General features: G+C 39.3%; 3 protein-coding genes across 7 annotated transcripts; 2 read left to right on the top strand and 1 right to left on the bottom strand.

The window, feature by feature from the left end:
* Nucleotides 1-9,619, bottom strand: arf3b (ADP-ribosylation factor 3b). 4 transcript variants are annotated; one of them, XM_055027077.1, is made up of 5 exons: nucleotides 9,563-9,619; nucleotides 6,495-6,726; nucleotides 6,295-6,405; nucleotides 6,081-6,205; nucleotides 1-3,909 (listed from the first exon to the last, which is right to left on the bottom strand). In XM_055027077.1, exons 2-5 carry the CDS (start codon nucleotides 6,640-6,642, stop codon nucleotides 3,748-3,750), a joined length of 546 nt encoding a protein of 181 aa, XP_054883052.1. In that variant the 5' UTR covers nucleotides 6,643-6,726; nucleotides 9,563-9,619; the 3' UTR covers nucleotides 1-3,747. The 4 variants fall into 4 exon arrangements, with proteins under 4 accessions (XP_054883052.1, XP_054883054.1, XP_054883053.1 ...); XM_055027079.1 differs by having other exon boundaries at nucleotides 6,495-6,700; nucleotides 9,563-9,599; XM_055027078.1 differs by lacking the exon at nucleotides 9,563-9,619 and adding an exon at nucleotides 9,519-9,557.
* Nucleotides 9,620-12,023: 2,404 nt separating this feature from the next.
* fkbp11 (FKBP prolyl isomerase 11) lies at nucleotides 12,024-15,009 on the top strand. 2 transcript variants are annotated; one of them, XM_055027082.1, is made up of 7 exons: nucleotides 12,024-12,133; nucleotides 12,214-12,600; nucleotides 12,696-12,758; nucleotides 14,260-14,347; nucleotides 14,461-14,494; nucleotides 14,591-14,661; nucleotides 14,759-15,009. In XM_055027082.1, exons 2-7 carry the CDS (start codon nucleotides 12,472-12,474, stop codon nucleotides 14,965-14,967), a joined length of 594 nt encoding a protein of 197 aa, XP_054883057.1. In that variant the 5' UTR covers nucleotides 12,024-12,133; nucleotides 12,214-12,471; the 3' UTR covers nucleotides 14,968-15,009. The 2 variants fall into 2 exon arrangements, with proteins under 2 accessions (XP_054883057.1, XP_054883056.1); XM_055027081.1 differs by lacking the exon at nucleotides 12,024-12,133 and having other exon boundaries at nucleotides 12,200-12,600.
* Nucleotides 15,010-16,472: 1,463 nt separating this feature from the next.
* LOC129356595 (40S ribosomal protein S26) lies at nucleotides 16,473-18,677 on the top strand. Its single transcript, XM_055026171.1, has 4 exons — nucleotides 16,473-16,567; nucleotides 17,821-17,998; nucleotides 18,300-18,430; nucleotides 18,579-18,677. Exons 1-4 carry the CDS (start codon nucleotides 16,565-16,567, stop codon nucleotides 18,612-18,614), a joined length of 348 nt encoding a protein of 115 aa, XP_054882146.1. The 5' UTR covers nucleotides 16,473-16,564; the 3' UTR covers nucleotides 18,615-18,677.
* The last annotated feature ends 953 nt before the right edge of the window (nucleotides 18,678-19,630 follow it).

Genomic DNA, 19,630 nt, shown 5'->3' with positions numbered 1-19,630 from the left:
TACAATAAATGAGTTTATTTTTTTAATACAGCAGGATCTTGTCTTACATCACATACAGATGTCTCCATGCATTCAGCACTGGAACAATTTTTTGAAATCTACTTGTGCAACTATAATGGTAAAGAATGAATGAAGGGAAATATTCTTTTCCACACTAATTACCATTGTTTTACAGACACCGTCTACGTGAAAGTTTATTTAAACTCCAAAGAAAGCCAAAGAAGAAGTCCAACCACCGAACATGAATCCAGTAAAACAAAGAGAACGCCTTGTGAGGAAATGTTTGCCTTGTCAATGTGAAGAGCAGTGCAAAATCTGGCTTTTGAGGGCGCTGATTCATAAACTGCAGGTTGCTTGTCTTGAAATAGATAAATATGTGCAAGTCAAATTAAAAATGTAACTATAAGGCCACATGAACCCCCAAAATGAATCGATCCATTACCGTATAACACGTTCCATAGGAGAAAAGTACTGAAAAGATGCCAGAGGATGTACAGTAGGTGACACTGCTGATAGTATGTGATTGAGTATGGCACAGGGGAAACATCTTATTGACATTTAGCACCTTGCAAAAGTAATCATCCGGCTTTCAACGTTAACTGTTGGTGTTTGGTCATTTTGACAATCAGAAACTTCAATGCATTTTGTCAGGATATGGTGAGATAGAGCAACGCAAAGAGATGCATCACAGCGAATTGGAAGGAAATTTGTCTTCAAAGTCTGATCCTATCAGATGAGCTTAAAACTTAACAAGCAAAACACTAAATGTGTCAGAAAACAAATACTGCACACAACAACTCCCTCTTTGAAACATGGTAGTGGCAGCATCATGCTGTGGGCCATATTATTTCATAAAAGACAAGCCAACTTGTCAAAGTTGTTAAAATAATGGAATGGAGTACAAGGTAATAATTTAAACCACGTCACACCTATACAATTCCTTTTGTGTTGATCACCTAAAAGTCCAGTTACAAACATTAAAGTATATTTGTTGCAATGTGGCAGAATGCAGAGGTGAATACTTTTGCAAGACATTAAAAATCTGTGGATTCTGCTGGTTTCAGCCGTGACGTCATCAGTCAGAGACAAAGGTGGAGACGTGTTGTCTCTCCTTTCAATAGATATGCAAATAGAACATTAACTACCTATAATTACAGCCGGGTGAAGATACCTTCACAATATTCACATTCAGCAGTTGAGCCATAAGTGACAGAATCAACGGGGAAAACAAAAACAGAAAACACAAGATGGTCCTATTTGAGAGCTGATTTAGACGCATTAGGAGGACAAGCAGCTGTGTCTCACTTTAAAGGGGTGATAGTGTGACATTTTTTAACTTCATGATATATTATAATGTCATTCCCTCATCAAAAACATACCTAGAGAGTTGATTTGATTCTTTCATGCACGTTCGAGAAATTCTTTAAACTTCTGTAGCAACCATTCAGCTGTGCAAAACACTGGTTCTCACAGAACGTCATCTTTCCCACAAAGCTTGTCCTTGGAGCCAAGCTCCGACCTCACACAGCAGCCCTCCTCTACAACTCCCCCATTGAGCTCCTGCAGACTAGCGGCAGCAACATTTAGCAAACACCTGGTGGAACTGCGTGTCTGCTGAGTTCACTGTGTGATCTACTTTTCAGTCTAGCGCTCCTAAGAATGATTTTAGACAGCATGATGAAGGAGCTTTGTGGTGATAACTAATTAGTGTTGGAAACCTTCTTAAAGACACAGTTGCCCAATTTCAAGGTGCCAAATTGAAAATTGGGTTTACTTTAAGTCATGTTTGATATATAAAGCATTTTTGTAACAACTGAAGGTAACATAATTGTTTGATTGTACTATAAAATGATTCTATATGTCCTAAAAATACATAAGCTTATGCTGGCACTTCATGTTGATAGCAGAGCTTTAGTCAATTTTTGTGGTGACAAAACCTACAAGTAACCTCCTCATCTATGGATTTCTGAATGGAGAAGGGCTGCTGATAAGGCTGCATCCATGTCAGGTAACTGAGAGCGTATAGCACAGGTTTAAATATTTAAAATGTCCAGTTTCAGTGCTTCAGGTTGCCACAAGCAACTACTACGACAGTATGGCTCTCAAAAGATGTCCATATTGGGGCAGTAAGAGGATGTGTCTTTAGCATGAAGGGAGAGATGTTCATTGGGTTATTATTTCTGCTCCCTGCAAGGAAACCATCAGAGCCAGCTATGATGGTATGAATCTGCAGAATGCTATTACAACGTAAAGCCAGGTTCTGCAGTTCAGAACAGCGGAAACAGAAAGTAAAACTGACACAGAGCTGCTGCTGTTTTGAACTCTACATCATCTGATCTTTATAAAAGAGTGGCAAGAAGAAAGAAAACCATCTCCTCTTTTATGTTTTGCATATAGAGGACTGTAAGTGGGCATTTATCAAATCATTCATGATAAAATTTAAATACAAATTTTGATTTTTTTTGTCCTCCCGATAAGTTTCAATTAATGTTCTTAAAAACCCCACAAAGCTGACAGAATAATCATTTCCACAATTTTCTCCATTGTTTGTTTCGGGAATCAATAAATATCAGTAACTTTGAAAATATGATTAAATGCAGCTGCTCTGTGCAGTTTGGTGATGTAAAAACCACAGTTCTTCAAATCAGTGGCATCCCGAAGAAGACTAATTCAAATGGGAAGGTTTTTCCAAGAACAATATTTGTATTTGTGATTCCATAAAAGATGTGACATGTAGTCACAGCCATAATTACAAAAAAAAACAAGTCCTAATTTTTTTTTCTCACCGTTACTGTCATAATAGTAACATAAAACAGTGCAATAAATTTCTAATCCCATGTCCCCCACCTCTATAGGAGACACAGCAAACTTGAGGAAGAAGCCGTTCTGCATCTAGCCAACATGCAGGTGTGGATAGATGCAGACGAAAACTAACTCCACACACGGCGCTTAACATCTCCACCATGAAACATGGAGGTGGTAGCATCATGCTGTGGGGAGGCTTTTCTTCAGCAGGGACTTTGGGAAGCTGGTTAAAGTTAATTGGAGATCAATAGAGTTAAATACAGGATATCATAATATTCCCAAAATACAGCAGTAAGATTTTGTTTGTTTAACATGTGGAGGGAGCTGACAGTCCCTCCATGATACATGGTGGTGGCAGCATCATGCTGTGGAGAAGCTTTTTTTTTCCAGAAGGGACAGAGAGCTTGACCTGACTATATGGGATTATGTTTGAAGCCAAATACAGGGTAAGAAATGTTTCTTTAGTGTTTGTGATGAAAAATCCCTCTGCATCGAGACTAAGTGTTCAGCACTGCTTACAAAACGGAGAGCAAACCATCAGAATCCGCAAAGATAACGTGGCTGTGTAACACATCTCTGTGACCCTGCAGGACGGGACAACGATTAATGACTCACAGCTGGAAAACCAAAACTGGACACGGCACCTACAGACTAACACAAAGCACACCGAACCAAAGAACGAGAGGTGGACGGAGCAAAAGCAAGTGTCTGCTGTGACTGCTTACGTTTAGTGTGAATCAGTGTATGTGATTAGATATGAACCTTTTTTTCTTTAAATAACCACTGAGCACGGAGCAAAAATGAAGTCTCCCTCAAAACCAGGGTCTTGTTTTGCGCCTGCCAGTCAAAACCCTCGCACCAAAACCTCACCCTCCATCCCCAGAGGAAAGAAAACACTGGATCGGGTGGCTTGCCGGTTGTGTTTTCCAGGTTTGCCCCCTCTTACTTTTTGTTCTTGAGCTGATTGGCCAGCCAGTCAAGGCCCTCATAGAGGCCGTCGCCACTGGTGGCGCATGTGGCCTGGATGTACCAGTTGCGGTGACGGAGGGAGTGTAAGCCCAGCTTGTCTGTGATCTCCGCGGCGTTCATGGCGTTTGGTAAATCCTGTCAATACAAAGTGGGGAAGGTTAGCATGTAACAATCTTTTAAAAATCTAAATTTAATAAAAAAAAGAATGCAATCTGATGTATCGCAATTGTTGACACACAGCATGGTAATCAGCTTTATAACCCATGATTTACAATATGGCATCAATAAATCTTGTCTGGCAACATTTCACAAAGGTTAGAGCAAACAGTGAATTAGCGGAGAGCGCTCTAGAAGCAAAAAAAGAGGAAATCCTACAGTCACTAAAATCTGATGCCACACCATTGTTGTTTACATTTCATGAAGAAGGAAGCTGCACTCGTGTCGTTTCCTTCAGTGGTTCTTGGTGCAGCGCCACCACAGGTGAGGAGGGGAACAGGTTTTTCAATTGGTTTGGTTCATTTGACGCAGTGCAGTGTGAAAGTGAATCACATCAGTTCAAAATGTAGCAAATGTTGCAAATTTGGTCCCCAATCAAACCGATTATCAGATTATCAGGTATTAAAGTACCCTAAAGGTACTGGTATTTCAAATGTTTTGCACTCTAATAAGGTTTTTATTCTCTTTGGAAGAGTCACAGCCCACATCATCACAGATCCTTTTCTGTGCTTATCAGTAGGGATTATGTGCATTTCCAAATATTTATCCTTTTTTCACACCAAACCCATCTGGAGTGAAAAACTAACTAAAAGTGTTAGTTTTAGTCTCATTTGACCAACAAACATGTTTTCTAGTCAAAGTTCAAGTAGAGCTGACAACTGTGGTCAGAAAAGGCTTTTGTCTGGCATGTTGACAGACTCTATTGATTGCTATGGAGACCAGGTGAGTGTGCAAAACCATTTTTTACTTTGTTTTTTAAAGAAACATCAACCCTTATAAACTTTGTCAATAAGAAAGCAGGACTGAATATTACAGCTTTTTATTTCCTGAGGATAAGTCCCACACATCGCTCCCTGCAGAGCTTCTAATTAAGGCATGTAATAATGATTTCATGCGTCTGAAGCTGTGAAATGTGTATAATTATTCTTTCTATATGACTGGCAGGACTGTTCGGTTTATTTTTAAACATGCATCTTGCATTTTAATATCCATCTCAGACATTTTTGCTTGCTCATGGAGGTTGGTACAGTGTCCTGAACGCTCTTTTACTCTAATAGTTTAAACCAGGGGTGCTCGATACGTCGATCACGATCTACCGGTCGATCGCGGGCAGGTTTTGAGTCGATCTCTGCAGCAGGTGACAAACTGAAGACCTCCAGGACGCTGAGAGCGGCACTTCCTCTTCTGACAGGCTTATCAAAAATATTCACAAAGATCCAAAACGTTTGTAGCTTCATTAAAAAATAATAAAGCCTGGAAACCTGATATCGTAACGGACTGAACGTTTTTAACGTAATCTTTGCTCGGCTTGCGGGGCGCAGGCGGTTGCCACGGCAACAGGTGTGCTTAACGATAAAGCACACCCAACAAAAAGGTGCGAGTGGTTCTGAGTTGATCACCTGTTCGGGTTATTTTATTTTACCTTTGTTTTCCTTCGCTGTGGTTCATCACAACCGCTGGAGTTTCTGAACGTTCAATAAACGACAAACTTGGACTGATGACCTCATTCGTTTGCAGTAAACGTCACAACCAACATCAAATAGGACACATATATTTGATTAAGTTTTAACAAACAAATGACTTCTACCTCAATAATTATGTCAAATTACATTAATTATATCCCAAATTCAGAAGATTTGCCTTTACCTCTGCAGAGCTCTTTGGTTCCTCCTATCAGTCTGCAGTTTCGCATGGTGACGTCATCAAATCAAATTTCGGATATACCATAACTGACTGACACCTGCTGGTCTCAGGTTTACAACCAGCTTCTGACTGAGAAACCAGTAACCTGCTCCCAGTGTCAGAATCTCACTGAGGAAGAAACTGCATTAGGTTTTCTATCACTTTATCATTTCTGATATAACTGCATATTTGCATAGAAAATTAGTCAATAGAGTTTCATTTATAATTTGTATGTCTTCATGCCATGAGGTAGATCTCAGCCGGCTGGTGAGAGAAAAAGTAGATCTTGGTCTCAAAAAGTTTGAGCACCCCTGGTTTAAACCAACTGCGACTTGTGAAAATAAATACGTGGAGCACCATGAAACAGACGATAATCTTATATCCATTGAAAACTAAAGGCTTCTTGCCTGCTTATTTGCAAACACAAGGAGAACTGCATCTCTCAGCTCGTCCTCTGCCAGCATCCTCATCAGCTCCTCTCGAGCTTCGTTCACACGTTCTCTGTCGTTACTGTCCACCACAAAGATCAGACCTGAAACGGTACCAATAAATCAAACTGAACTCACCGTTTTCTGAAAACAAGCAGACATTTGCTGCGGCTGGCTGATTAGCTCTGCTCACCCTGAGTGTTTTGGAAGTAGTGCCTCCAGAGGGGCCGGATCTTATCCTGTCCGCCCACGTCCCACACAGTGAAGCTGATGTTCTTGTACTCCACCGTCTCCACATTGAATCCTGAGGAAAGGGGAGACGTCATGCTTCGTGTAAAGTGAACACAGTGAAGAACTGTGATGGTTGCAATTAATGTGATTATCTCAGCTCACCGATTGTAGGGATGGTGGTGACTATTTCCCCCAGTTTCAGTTTGTAAAGGATTGTCGTTTTCCCAGCAGCATCCAGCCCCACCATTAAGATCCTCATCTCCTTCTTTCCTATGAGGCTCTTCAGCAAATTCCCAAAAATATTCCCCATGACTTCAGAACAGGTCCTGGTGCTTCAGTCGAGGTGCTGGAGGCAATTTGTTGTCGTCCTGCGGGGACCGACAATTAAGAAGGACTGAAAAGAAACAAAACAAAAGACTTATAGTGAACAAAATCTCTGAAAGCATTTTTTCCCCAAAAATGCTTTCAATGAGGGTATAACCTCACGGGTCTATAATAGATCATCTGTGGTTTAGTTTGTGTATTAATGACTTTCTTGAACATTTTCAAACGATCAAAAGAAGCTACAAAAGAGTTGCCAACTATAAAGATCAATAGCAATGTTGGTGTACCATAAGTTTCTACGTTGGCTCCTCTAAATTATTTTTACACATTATGTAATGGGTTGTATGATGGGTTAAACATACGCAAGAAGGGTTTGAAAATATTGGCTATGAAAGTCAAAGCCATTCCTTGACTGCATGTTTTTAAGTATACATTCATTTATATCTTAGTAAAAATGGATAAAATATGCTGATATCATATCTGCATATGATATCTGCATTTATCATATATATGCATCCTACAAATCCTACAAATTGTAGGACAATCGGGTAAGGATAAGTTCCTTTGGCAGTCAGAATCTCTTATAGGACAGTTCATACATGGAGCAACACGTAAAGAACTTCACATCCTAAATCTATGAAACAGTTGTTAGAGATTTTTTGATATTATCATTTTGTTAAAGTGTTCTCTTCCTTATGTGTGTATGGGCTGACCTGGAGGTTACGACTGTCTTCATGCGAGATAGTAAACTTTATGGTTCTCAGACCTAAAGTTTTCTCTGGTGTTTATCTACCCAGTCTTAGGTGACAGTTTGACCCAGAGCTGAACTGGGCTCAGATTGTAAATTAGATATCACACCTGGAACTGAGTTGTTGGTCTGTTTGTGTTAAATGTTTTACGACCTCTGTTGTTTGATGTTCTTTGACAATAAAGAGGGAGCTCACGTGAAAGCAGATCAGAACTCTCTTTTGACCAGCCCGGAGGAGCTGTTGATCGGGATTTCTCCTTCTGCAGAAGCCTGACCATATTTAATTCATATACGTTGTCTGTGGTTATTTTATTTTAGGTTCGAGGAAAATACCTAACAACAGTGTTTGTAGATGAATGAGTATGTTATTAATTTTAACTTGTTTATTACATGTTCATCAAGTGTAAGTTAGCAAATCATGTTATTTAATATATTAATCTTTTTTTTTGTTTAGTTAACCTCCTGGTTTCTGCAAATGGAGATGACACTCACACACATTTACAGGTTCAACTCTGCCGATTATTGATTGATGTCTCTTTTAAATAAGTGAATAAAGTGAACAGTGAAGTAAACTACGACCCTGCACTGAACAGGTGCGGCGCGCTGTTGCGCGGCGACAGTCGGCATCAGAAGGTGACAGAGATGCATGTCTGCGCCATGACTCCAGGCAGCAGCACAATCTGTTCAGACTCCTTCCACAGCCTTTCCTTCTCCTTCACATGTAAGCCTGCAACCACGCCAACCCCTCAGAGCACATGCAGCATGTCCTACATTATCAGGCCTCACTAGGACGCGTTTAAAACATGAGCCAGGCACCATGTCACCAGATCCTGCCGTAGCTAAAGGCCTGAAGACACACAATAAAACTCGCGAAGCCCCGTGGCTGGGTCCTGGAGCAGTCATTCGTCCAGCGGCCTGACGTGCTTTTAAATAAAAAAAAAAAACGTTTAAAGTTGACATGGAAAATTGAAAATACCACTGATAATTATGTGTTGTTGAAATATTGGAAGATTAACACTTGAACACCAACTATAAAGCCTTAAAAAACGCAAACATTTTAAAAAGACTTAAATAAATAAGCAATGCTTAGCCTGGTGAGGGCACAAGTAAAGCCTGGTGGCCTGCCAGGCTTAGAATACACTGGGGGAAACCCTAGTGAACAAAAGTTCATAATTAATTTATGTCAGATTTTATTAGAATGCATAGATGGATTTCTGAATGGATGGATGTTTTAGACAAAAAAAATGAAAGAAGTACCTATTTTCCACACTATTTTTTTTCTTATAGTTAAGCATATTTGGAAGATATTAAATTATCTTAAATTATTAATATCGAGTTAGATTTTAAAAAACTACATAACGAGCAGCAGAAGCAACTTTTATCTGAAGGATTTCACACAAATTGAATGTTGTAAAGAAGATTGTTCTTTCTGAACTAAATTCATCGATGACGTACATGATAATAATTGCATCTGTGTGGCAATGGCTAGAGTTGCTCACAATTTGATCAAACAGATGCTACTAGAAGCAGATACTGCTGCTGCTCAGTTTGCTGAGATAATAGCAACAGGAAACATTCTGCAGCCCTGTCCATGGTGCTAAAGAGGAGACAGAGCACCTGATCACAGCCTGACTCCAGCTCCCCTCTCAGCTTTTATCCCCGCATGGAGGGAGGTAAGTCAGGGCAGCAGGCAGGGCCTGACGATGCCCCTTCCCCACCCCCAGCTCCGGTGTGTCAGGTTAGCCCGGGATGCTACGTTAGGTAACGTCACAGCCGTCCTGTCTGCGCCCGTTAGCAGCCTCAGAACCGTTACATTTCCCCACACATGGCTCCCGAACGCTGTGAGCTAAATCACACTAAATCATATCAATTTTATAAACTTTTTTTAACAGACACGTTTGGATGCGGCGGTTGCTAGCGTCTGAGCCGTCTCGATCCTCCCCATTCATCCGTTTATCCATCCCTCCCCACCTCCCGCCGCTCATCACCTCGGAGGGCATCCCGCCTCAGCGAGCCGCCCGCTGATGCCCTGAGACCGGGCGGCTCCGAGGCAGCGCGGCCGCCGCCGGAGCGACACATTCCCCCGTGTAACTCGGTCACCTGTCGGAACCTACGTGATACGTGCCGTGTTGATGGTGCGGTCGGTGTCCTCGCTTACCTTAGCCTTGCAGTCCACTACTGGAAGGTCTCACGAGATCTCACGGAGAACAACTCGGCAACGCACGAAAACTCGCGATATTTAAACTTAAGCGGCGCTAGTGGGATTTTTTTTTCAAGGGATGAACTATAAATTATGTTTATATGTTCGTTTATTAGAAACATTAGCATTATAATTGAGTAAGTTTGCTTTTTTTGTGATAATGTCCACAGATGGATAGTAACTATTTACTTGGTTACATTTACTTAGACAACATTTTGAAAAAAGAAAAAGAATTGAACTATAATACACCTTATATTTGACTTTTACTGGAGTAATTGTTATAGATGTACTTCTGGGGTTATTGCTACAAAATGTAGCAACAACCAGGAGAATTACTCTGTCCTTAAAGCCATTTAAATTATTGCTGTAGAATTGTGAAATATGACAATGAGAAACTGCATGAAGGAGGGTTTGAACAGTTTAAAATAGACAAAGCTGCAGGTCACATAATCTGCATAATCTGTGGCATAATATATTTCCTATTGTTAACTGATGCACATGTAAATGTAGCAATTGAATCAGATCATAGATCTAAAATATAAACAAGTAGCTCTACCTGCATACTTCTGAGTAGGACTGTGGTTTGATGGGGGAAGTGGGTTTTATCTGTCTGGCACGTGGATGAGTCATGAGTTTGTATCTTGCAGCACACTGTTTTCAGATTGTCTGGTTAGTCAGACATGTTTAAATAAGAGTAAGTCTCTGTTTGTTTGGAAGGAAATCCCTCTTGCACATTTCTTTTGTTAAATTGTTTCATGGAAGCACAACCTTTAATGTTTAGGTTCATTTTGGTACTTAAATGCAACAGGAAAAATTTAATGATTCTTTTTTTTCAAACTGCTGGCACAGACTCAAAAGTTTTTGCCTTTTACGATTTATCAGAAAAAACAGTTCCAGAGACAAATGTTGTATGTTCTAGGGTCTTTTTGATTAGATGTGCTAAAAGTAAAACTGACTCAGGTTTGAAGGTCCAGTATTCTATAAGATGTCAAATATGATATTAAGCTAAAATGTATGAACGTGTAGGAACTCCATAATAACCACATGAGCGATGGAGAACCTAACATATGTGGGATTAGTCGGGATTTCTTTCAGAAGAACATTCATACTATTGCAGTTCATAAATGGATCTGCAAGCATTGAAGGGACTTCAAGTTAAATTGTAATTCATGTTTTTTTATGTGTTACTTGTTGACATTTGGCTACCTGGTAACAAGTGCTCCCTGGCAGGAAGGTGCAGATACTTGATATGTGAGTCATAGGTGAAGAAAACTCGTCATCATTAGCAGTTTCCAGAATGTCCCTAGTCTGTGAGAACAGTCCATGCTTAATGTTTAATAAAATTTTTTGATTCTTAAAAAGTTTAATGTTGAAAAGATGCAAAAGTGTCATTTTTCCCCCCAAGAATTTACTAAGAAGTCTTGTTACATCTTTTTCAGTAAGCATAATTTCTTATTAAGACGGTGAAACATTTGCAAACGAATGACTTGCAGAGTCTGTGCCAGAAGAGCTGTAGAATGGCTGTGTTTACAACAATAACTTTTGCATGTTGCATTCTGCTAGCAAAAAATATTTCTCTCTGTACAAAATCCAACTAGTTCCTGTGATTAAGTTCTAAGTTAGGTAGACTTTACAGGCAAATAATCATTTTTTAAGTAACTATGATGAAACATTGACTTTCATAAAACTCAGTTTCTCATTTTTGTTTTGAATCTAGTGATGCAATTAATTTTCAGAAGTGTCTTTAAAGATCAGTTTGTAAGTATTGCTCTATATTCTCAGTTGGATTGATATCTGGACTTTGACTAGGCAAAAATTATTGATACCCCCAGCAGGTTTAGGTTTAAAGTAGTCCTTTTTTATTTTATTAATGTGTTTTTCTTGTCTGTAGGTTCTGTTATCATTTTGAAGTGGTCCAGCTAGTCTCAACTTGAATCTGTGAAGGGAACAAAACATTAAGGTAATGACAAATAGTCCTGCCAACCTCCAAAATTTGGAGGTCGTTATCAAAGATACATCATCAAAATACCCGTAGAACCATGCAAAAATCTGGGCAGCAGTTATAGGTATCATTTGACTGAATGCATTGGCTACTGGGAAGAATATAAATGATTTTCAATATTCTATTTGTTTAAAATACAAGTTATTTTTCTTAAACTTTTACATTATCTTTTGAGAGATGCCAGTCTCATTTTTAATCAGAAATGTATATATTTAAAACAGAACTCGGATCCTCCCCTGACTGCGGTCCAATTTGAGAGGACTGCGGATGTCAAAACAGGGAAGCTCGAACCAGTCAAACAACAGAACCAGAACTGCTGGTTCTGTTCATGACCGTAACTGTGGTTTCCAACATTTTCTTGGTGGTCTTAACCCATTCACTAATACTTGCTGGAGCCTGCTCATGACGTGTTCATTTCAATCAGGTGTGTGAAACAGACAGGAGTCTCCGAAAGGTCACGCTCTTTCTTCTGAACTCAGCCAAGTGGTGTGAATCCCAAGAAGGTTTCGGAATTCCCACCAGTCGAAGTGAGACCAGCACTGAAGCAGAGCGCCGCTGCCCCCTAGCGGCTGCGCGGAGTAATTCTTCCGCTTCCCTCCCACTGCAGGCGGATGGGATGCTGCTGGAGGAATTTTCAAGGCGGGCTCTTCGTGGAGAGACCCAGGTGTTGGGACAACGTCCACGGGTGGCTAATCACCACAGTGTTACAACACCTCAGCACTACCTGCCGCCGAGCTATTTTGGACGCACTTATCGTCCAAACAGGTGGTGCAGCTCGATATTCTCTCTCTCTCTCCCTCTCTCTTTCTCTCTCTCTCTCTGTCCGCTCTGCTGGGTGCAGAAGAAGCCAGACGGAAGTTAGTGGATGGCAGCGGCTCTTCTCCACAAGTTCACAATGAAGGCACGGGTTTTTGTCCTGCTGCTCGCTGTTTTCTCCTGTGCACTCGCACAGGTTGACGAAAGCGAAACGGAGGAGCTGCAGGTCGAGACGCTGGTGAGTATCACAGTGCAGCGGCAGGAAATGCTCCAACGCTACAGCCTGGAACAAAAAAAAAATAATAAAGAGTTTCTGAACTCTTCTCGCTGTAGGTGAAACCAGAAACTTGTTCAGTGCTCTCCACGATGGGAGACACGCTGCAAGTCCACTACACAGTAAGTCAATCCCTCAGTTCTTATTTACCCCATAAAGCAGCGAGCTCGTCTGTATTTGGGCAAGGAACCTATTTTATTACATTTTTTTTTTACAAACAACGGCAGAGACGAGCCCAGCTGATGACGAGGGCAGATGTTGTCTATGTGGCACCGTCCGCCTGAACCATGTGGATCCCGCTGCATTTCCACACAAACTGAGCGATCATTAAAAAAAAAAAAGCCTCAGGCTCTGATGGGATTTAGAGGCCATCAGACTCGCACTTTGGACACGATGCGGTTTTACGCGTCCGCGTTTCACGCGGCTTTACACGGGAACCGATTCGACTCCTTGGATTGTTACTACGAGGCACACAGGGGCGGTGCAACACGTCAGCATAACACCAGCCCGGCTGGACGTCGCGCCCGTTTTTATTATAGCAGGAATATGAAAATGATGGCGGCGATTTATAATGTTCAGTGGCTCTGAACCGTCGCTTTAAAGCAACATTTTGTTTTCCGTTAGTTTCTCAGGTTAATTGTTCATAAAACCGTTCAGAATCTGAACGGTTCTTTTTCCTGGCATTTAAAACCCGAATGGATTTTAGAGCATAAAAATCTGGTAATAAATAACTTCCATTTACATCTAAGATATTGGCATATGAGGTAGGCCCTATGTGTATTTTTTCCCACCACAAAAAAACAAACTTAAATGAAAGATTTCAATAAAATATAGTTTCGAGCCTACCATGGTGGCGCTGTCATGGGTGAGACGTTAGTGGAAATTAGCACGTTGGTGAAAAATACTCCATATGGTTCTGTGCTATTTAATATTATGCATTTATTTTCCCTTAATAATGCAGATGACATAGATTATTATAAAATTGAGAAAAAAGGAAACTAAAGAAGTCAATCAAATCTCCCCCAAAATTTAGACGATACTAATTTACTTTCTTTTTTTAATTATTAAATTGTGAGCTGGAGGTTGGAATTTCCATTAATGTTCATAAGTTGAATTTTAATTTTAGTACATATCTATTGCTGCAATAGCTGCAATTATTATTATTATTGTTATTTTTTTTAACGTCTAATAGTAATAATATTTTATTATTATTATTATTAATAGGCATAATAGTTGTGATAACAATGATTGTTGTCATCAACAATAATTATTAGTATTACCATAAATACTGAATAAGGTATGAATAATGTGATTTTTGCTAAAAACCTTTAAGATAACCACACATCGGGTCTAAAGCTCACTGATGTCTCTTTTTAATCTCACATATGTTAGTAAGAAAAATGCCAAATGATCTCTTATTATCAAAAGTAATTGGACCAAAAAATCTGCTTCGCATGTCATTTTTGTTTTACATTTAGGGTTATTCATATATTCTGTTACAATTAATTGCAACACCTTAACTGATTACATATGTTGGTGCGAGGTAAAAAAGCAACAGCCATCAACTGTGAAATCTTAGTTTTCCTCTTTCTCACTCTTGCTCCTGTTTCTCTGGTTGCTCAGGGAAAGCTGATGGATGGGCAGCTGATTGACTCCTCGCTGTCCAAAGATCCTCTTGTTCTCGTGTTGGGGAAAAGGACAGTTATTGCTGGTAAATGAACAAATAATGAGAATATTATTAATGCAACTTTCCTGAAGCATCAGGGACACTTTATTGAGATCTTTTATTTCCTTATAGTCCGTGTCGTGTGACTTTCCTTACAGGTCTGGAGCAAAGCTTGATTGGTGTTTGTGAAGGGTAAATCCCACAGGCGATTTTGTCAAAAACAGAAGAAAACACTTCATAAATGTGTCAAATGATTTTTCAGAAACAAATTTGTTTTCCCGTCTTCAGGCAAAAAATAAAAGCCACCATTCCTTCTCGCCTTGCATATGGAAAAAAAGGATACCCTCCTACAATTCCAGGTACCCAGACCAAACAATGGCAAATAAAAAGTATTTTATTAAGTCACTTCTCTGGACATACATGGTGAATGACAGCAAAATACTGCATCTGTCGCAGGTGACGCTACGCTTGAGTTCGAGGTGGAGGTGATTTCTCTGACACCGCAGGAGCCGTGGCAGAAAATCATCAACGACGTTTTCCCACTGGTGTGTTTTGCCCTGGTGCCCACGCTGCTCGGCCTGGTGGGGCTTTACCTCTACAAGAAGGCCAACGCCCAGAAGGCCAGCAAAAAGAAGTCCAAAGATAAGAAGAGCAAAAAGAAATGAGGTCCTGGCAGAGAATTTAATTTAAATAAACTTTTTCAAGGACTTTGTTGTTTTTTGCTTATTTCATACAGAACACAGTTTTGTAAGCACTTTGTGGAAAAAAACAATATCCTTTAAAAACTATGTCAAAAATGTTTTCCCAAGATATTATGGGAAACAGTCTGTTGTCTGACAAAAAGAAGGTGGAAACCTCATCCCTTTACTTCTGCTGTAAAACTAACCATTTTATAAAAGAATGTCATTCTACAGTCAAACACAGCTGTGGCAGAATGGTGATCAGGGACTGCTTTGGTTCCTGTTGGAACCATGAACTCTGTTCTTCCTTATCAACACCTGATGGTGAATGTGCAGCCATCAGTTTGTGACTTTAACCTCAACCTGGTTTTGAGGCAAAAATGCAGCAAAACGATGATCAAAAGTACAACAGAAAGTTCATCACAAACTTAATGGTTTTGGAGTGGTCTAGTCAAAGTTAGCATTGTTCCTTAAATTGTTTTTTTTTTTTTTGCAGCCTGATATTAAAATCAGTTTGATTATCATAAAAAAGAAATACAAACAGAACAAAAATAATTTAAAAAAATTCTGAACAGAAGCAATACTTTGTCACAGCACTATGTTCTGTAAAAAGAAAACCCTTAACCACAAAATCTTTAAGAAAAATCACTTTCAAAGTGAATAAAAAGCTGCAACAACCTGGTTGCCTCATGGTTCACACCCTGTCTGAGAAGGATTTTCTGACATTTGGAGCATTTAGCTAAAGCCAGAGTTCACAAAGAGGTTTAAAAGGATCAAAATAATCTGTTTGGACAAAAGGTGATGAGTCAGGATAAGAATATACCCTTGTTCACAGAAGTATAATATGTAATGCTTGGATAAATGGTCGTCTTCAAGAAAATGCCAGGCTAGGGTTGAAGGAAGAATTGCAAAACAAGATCCTCGTCTTGCAGAGAAATCTAGAGCTGGGTAAGTTTTATTTATTTATTATTTATGTTGATATCAAATTGGACGTTTTGGGCCTGAAACTAGTCAGAAATAAACAAACAAAAAAAACAAAAACAAAAACAAAAAAAAAAACACAAAGTGTCAGCAAAAGAATATCACATCCACATTACAGTACCATTCTCTGGGATTACTGCTTTTCAAAGGGAGAGGGGAGTTTTGTTAAAATCTTTAGAAGTCCACTAGAAAACTCAGATTAAGAAGCATTTTATGTTTTCAGATTTTCAGAGTGTCTCACCCTCTTAAGGTGAGGTGAGAAGACCCCAACGGTTGTCCCACATTCTATTTTTGGTTTTTATTGGAAGACATTAACAATAAAACAGGACTCAAATAATTTTTTTTTTTTTGTCTTTTTCTCCTGACTTCGACATTGGTTCTTAATCTTGCAAAACAAGATTAAGAACAGCCTAAGAATTAATCTTACATATAGACATAAATACACGTAATCATGAGATGATATGTGAGATATTTTTATTTTAAACATCTTCTGCAGGCGGCAGGTTTGACTCCAGGGTTAAATCAGTCAGAGGGCGGAGCGCGAGCGTTCTTGTGTCGCCGTGCAGCCTCTTCCGGTCCTCTTTCCAGCTTCCCGTGCAACATGGTGAGTGTGTGCTACCGACGGCGGCTTCCCACAAACACAATAAACTCGTATTTTAATCGGTCTCTGTGGCGCTCCGAACACATTTAAGCATTTTCAAACACATAACGAATATGCGACACGTTGAACAGGCGGTTAATATCTATCAGAACGTGTGATAAAAGAGTCGGGGCCTAATGCTAACCGTTAGCAGGCTAGCCGTTTGGTGCATGTGTTCGTTGGGCTGGCTAACGCAGCCGCTAACGTAAACTGAGACGAGCTGCAGCGACATAAATATGGCTCAAAAAATTTGATTCTCAAGAGCATTTGTTCATTAAAACGCTACATTTACAAAACATGGATGTAAAAATGTCTCTTTTGGCAGCTAGAGGTTCAAAGCCCCGAAGCTAACCCGGCCGGCTAACCTACCGCATCCTTGATAAAACGTTTTAGCCCTAATAATCTGTTTTAATTCAACACAGCTCTCTGTTTTTGGAGGTTCACAATGACCTCGTTTGCCTTCCCTAGTGTTGTACTACACATTTATATCTCAAGGTTTCAAACACAATGTAAGTTTGAAGCCGTCAAAGAGAGATGTGCTATTGTCTGTGCAGGGAGGTAACCTTAAGCATTTAGTTTATTTGCAATAGATACGCAGTAGTTATTTATGATTGTACGTAGGAACAAAAACTTAAAAAAATATTTGATATGAAGATTTCTGTTTGGAGTCTTATAAAGACGGCTACAGAGCTTTGAAAGCGGATATTCTGGGGTAATATGCTCCTTGAAACTTGTGATAAAATACCAAAACAGGCTGAATTTCAAAACCTTTAGATGTTATGAAATGTTACAATTTTGGATTATCCTGCCCTTTCAGATATTGTCAGTAAATTGAGTTGTAGCAGTCCTCTTAACTAACATTACTACCAAGAATGTATGTACAAACTCATATTTCACAACACATCATTGAATGAAGAGATGGCATGTGAAAGTGTTATTGAATAATCTATATTATTAGATTACTCTAATAATAATAGAATATTAGAATAATCTTCTAATATTATTAGAAGATTATAATATCTTCTAACATATTATTGTCTACTAATAAGAAGATAATATCTCATTATTCTCCACATTTCTTCTCCAGACGAAGAAATGTGGACATTGTTCATATTGGTGTGTTATGTACAGAAACTAGAAAATTTCAGTTTATTATTTTGCTTTATTGTCAAATGTGTGTGTTGTTGTTTTTTTAACTCTGGCTCTGTGTGATACAGACCAAGAAGAGGAGAAACAACGGTCGTGCCAAGAAGGGCCGTGGACACGTGCAGCCCATCCGCTGCACAAACTGCGCCCGCTGCGTCCCCAAGGACAAGGCCATTAAAAAGTTTGTCATCAGGAACATTGTGGAGGCAGCGGCTGTGAGAGACATCTCAGACGCCAGCGTCTTCGACTGTAAGTGTCCTCTCAAACAAAACACCTAAAATTTCAGCAATGGATTAAGAGTACGGAATTGGCTTTAAAAAAAAAAAGGGGGGGGGAGGAGTTTACATGGGTCATATTAGACAGAAAATAGGTATTAAAATGTTTGATAAAAGCTACACTTGAGGTTTTAAAATGTTAAGTTGAAAGATCAGATTTCTTGATTTGTGTACTAATGAGTGACATTTAACAGCCATAACCTGACAGCTACAAAAAATTTATAAAAATATATTTTTTTTGTATTTTTATACTGATGTCATTCTTCACTTTGCAGCTTATGTTCTGCCGAAGCTCTACGTGAAGCTGCACTACTGTGTCAGCTGTGCCATCCACAGCAAAGTGGTGAGGAACCGCTCCTGTGAGGCCAGGAAGGACCGAACCCCACCACCAAGATTCAGGCCCGCTGTGAGTTTTTTGCCAGACTTTATAAATCTGACTGGCTCTGGAATAAGCTGGCTTCCAGATTTAGACTGAAGTAACTGTTGAGATGAGCTCACAAGATGTTTGTAGCAGGTCCTTGTGTTAACATTTCTGGTTTTGTTTTTCTTTACAGGCTGGTGCACCAAGAGCTCCTCCAAAACCAATGTAAAGTGAAATCTGAAGATGCTGTGTTCCTGAAAAAGAAAATTAAAACATCTTTACAAAACTTGAATCAGTGAAACTCAGTCTTTTGTTTTTCTAGGAAACACAAATTAGATTTTATTTAGGGTAGATGCTTACAGTACAAAACTTACAGCAAGTTCAGATTGAGTAAAGCAAATGCAAAAGTACATAATGATACATTTAAAAAGCTGTAGTTATTTAAAGCAATATTGAGAGGAAAAAGATTAAGTTAAACATTAAAGAAGCGTCACAAATATCACTGTAGTTTAGTAAATATAATAACTTGGATTGGTGTGTTTATTAGTGATTTATCTAGAACGTTTTTGGGTTTGCTCAGGAACAAATAGCTTTGGTATGATGTGAGGGATCAAACTTGCGCCTTTAGTGGGTCAATATGACGCATTGTAAATTTGAGAGCCAAGACGATTCTTTTGGTTTTTTTTATGGGATCAAAAAATATAAATAAGAGGCAATGAAGCAATAAATAAGCCAGTAGTTTAGAAACTGGATCTGATCAGTTTGGGATAATTAATCTGGACCAAAATGACACTTTGCGTATAAAAGACAGCGGTTAGAAAAATAAGACTTCCAACTAAAGGCACAACATTTATTAAGTTTTACACGGGGGGCTGAAATGAAAACGCAAAGGGAGACCTCGGGATTAAATGCTTTTGCTGTATAAATATTTAAGATGAACGCTTTAAAGTCAACATTCTTAATGAGGTCACTAGGTGTCTAAATAAACTGCAGGAATCTATAAATTTCAGAAAACCTCTTCTGCACACAACACTATCCTCAGGAAGGCAGGATATTGTTCACTGCTGAAGACTGGGAATTGTTTTTCCTGTCAAAAAGAAAAATTAATGTGAATTTAGACTTTGAAATATTAAAGTGCAATGTGACTCAAGTCTGTTTTAGCAGATATGTGCTCAGTTAAAACTTTCCTTCCAGATTAAATGAGGTATTTGTTTACGTCACAAAGTTTGAAAGAGCTTCCACAAA

Source organism: Poeciliopsis prolifica, unplaced genomic scaffold, assembly GCF_027474105.1.
Source record: "Poeciliopsis prolifica strain line A6 unplaced genomic scaffold, Auburn_PproV2 SCAFFOLD003, whole genome shotgun sequence".
NCBI classification, from domain to species: Eukaryota; Metazoa; Chordata; class Actinopteri; order Cyprinodontiformes; family Poeciliidae; genus Poeciliopsis; species Poeciliopsis prolifica.
Note: the sequence above shows the minus strand (reverse complement) of the source record. Positions and strands in the feature narration are given on the sequence as shown.

What these genes read in the sequence shown, in the direction of transcription:
- arf3b (XM_055027077.1), bottom strand. Translation starts at nt 6,642, where the DNA reads ATGGGGAATATTTTTGGGAATTTGCTGAAGAGCCTCATAGGAAAGAAG. An exon ending in CACCACCATCCCTACAATCG is followed by an intron (nt 6,406 to 6,494) that starts GTGAGCTGAGAT and finishes CCCTTTCCTCAG; the next exon opens with GATTCAATGTGGAGACGGTG. An exon ending in TTGTGTTTGCAAATAAGCAG is followed by an intron (nt 3,910 to 6,080) that starts GCAAGAAGCCTT and finishes TTGTATTGACAG; the next exon opens with GATTTACCAAACGCCATGAA.
- fkbp11 (XM_055027082.1), top strand. Translation starts at nt 12,472, where the DNA reads ATGGCAGCGGCTCTTCTCCACAAGTTCACAATGAAGGCACGGGTTTTT. An exon ending in AGCTGCAGGTCGAGACGCTG is followed by an intron (nt 12,601 to 12,695) that starts GTGAGTATCACA and finishes TTCTCGCTGTAG; the next exon opens with GTGAAACCAGAAACTTGTTC. An exon ending in CGCTGCAAGTCCACTACACA is followed by an intron (nt 12,759 to 14,259) that starts GTAAGTCAATCC and finishes CTGGTTGCTCAG; the next exon opens with GGAAAGCTGATGGATGGGCA.
- LOC129356595 (XM_055026171.1), top strand. An exon ending in AGACGCCAGCGTCTTCGACT is followed by an intron (nt 17,999 to 18,299) that starts GTAAGTGTCCTC and finishes TTCACTTTGCAG; the next exon opens with CTTATGTTCTGCCGAAGCTC. An exon ending in CACCAAGATTCAGGCCCGCT is followed by an intron (nt 18,431 to 18,578) that starts GTGAGTTTTTTG and finishes TTTTCTTTACAG; the next exon opens with GCTGGTGCACCAAGAGCTCC.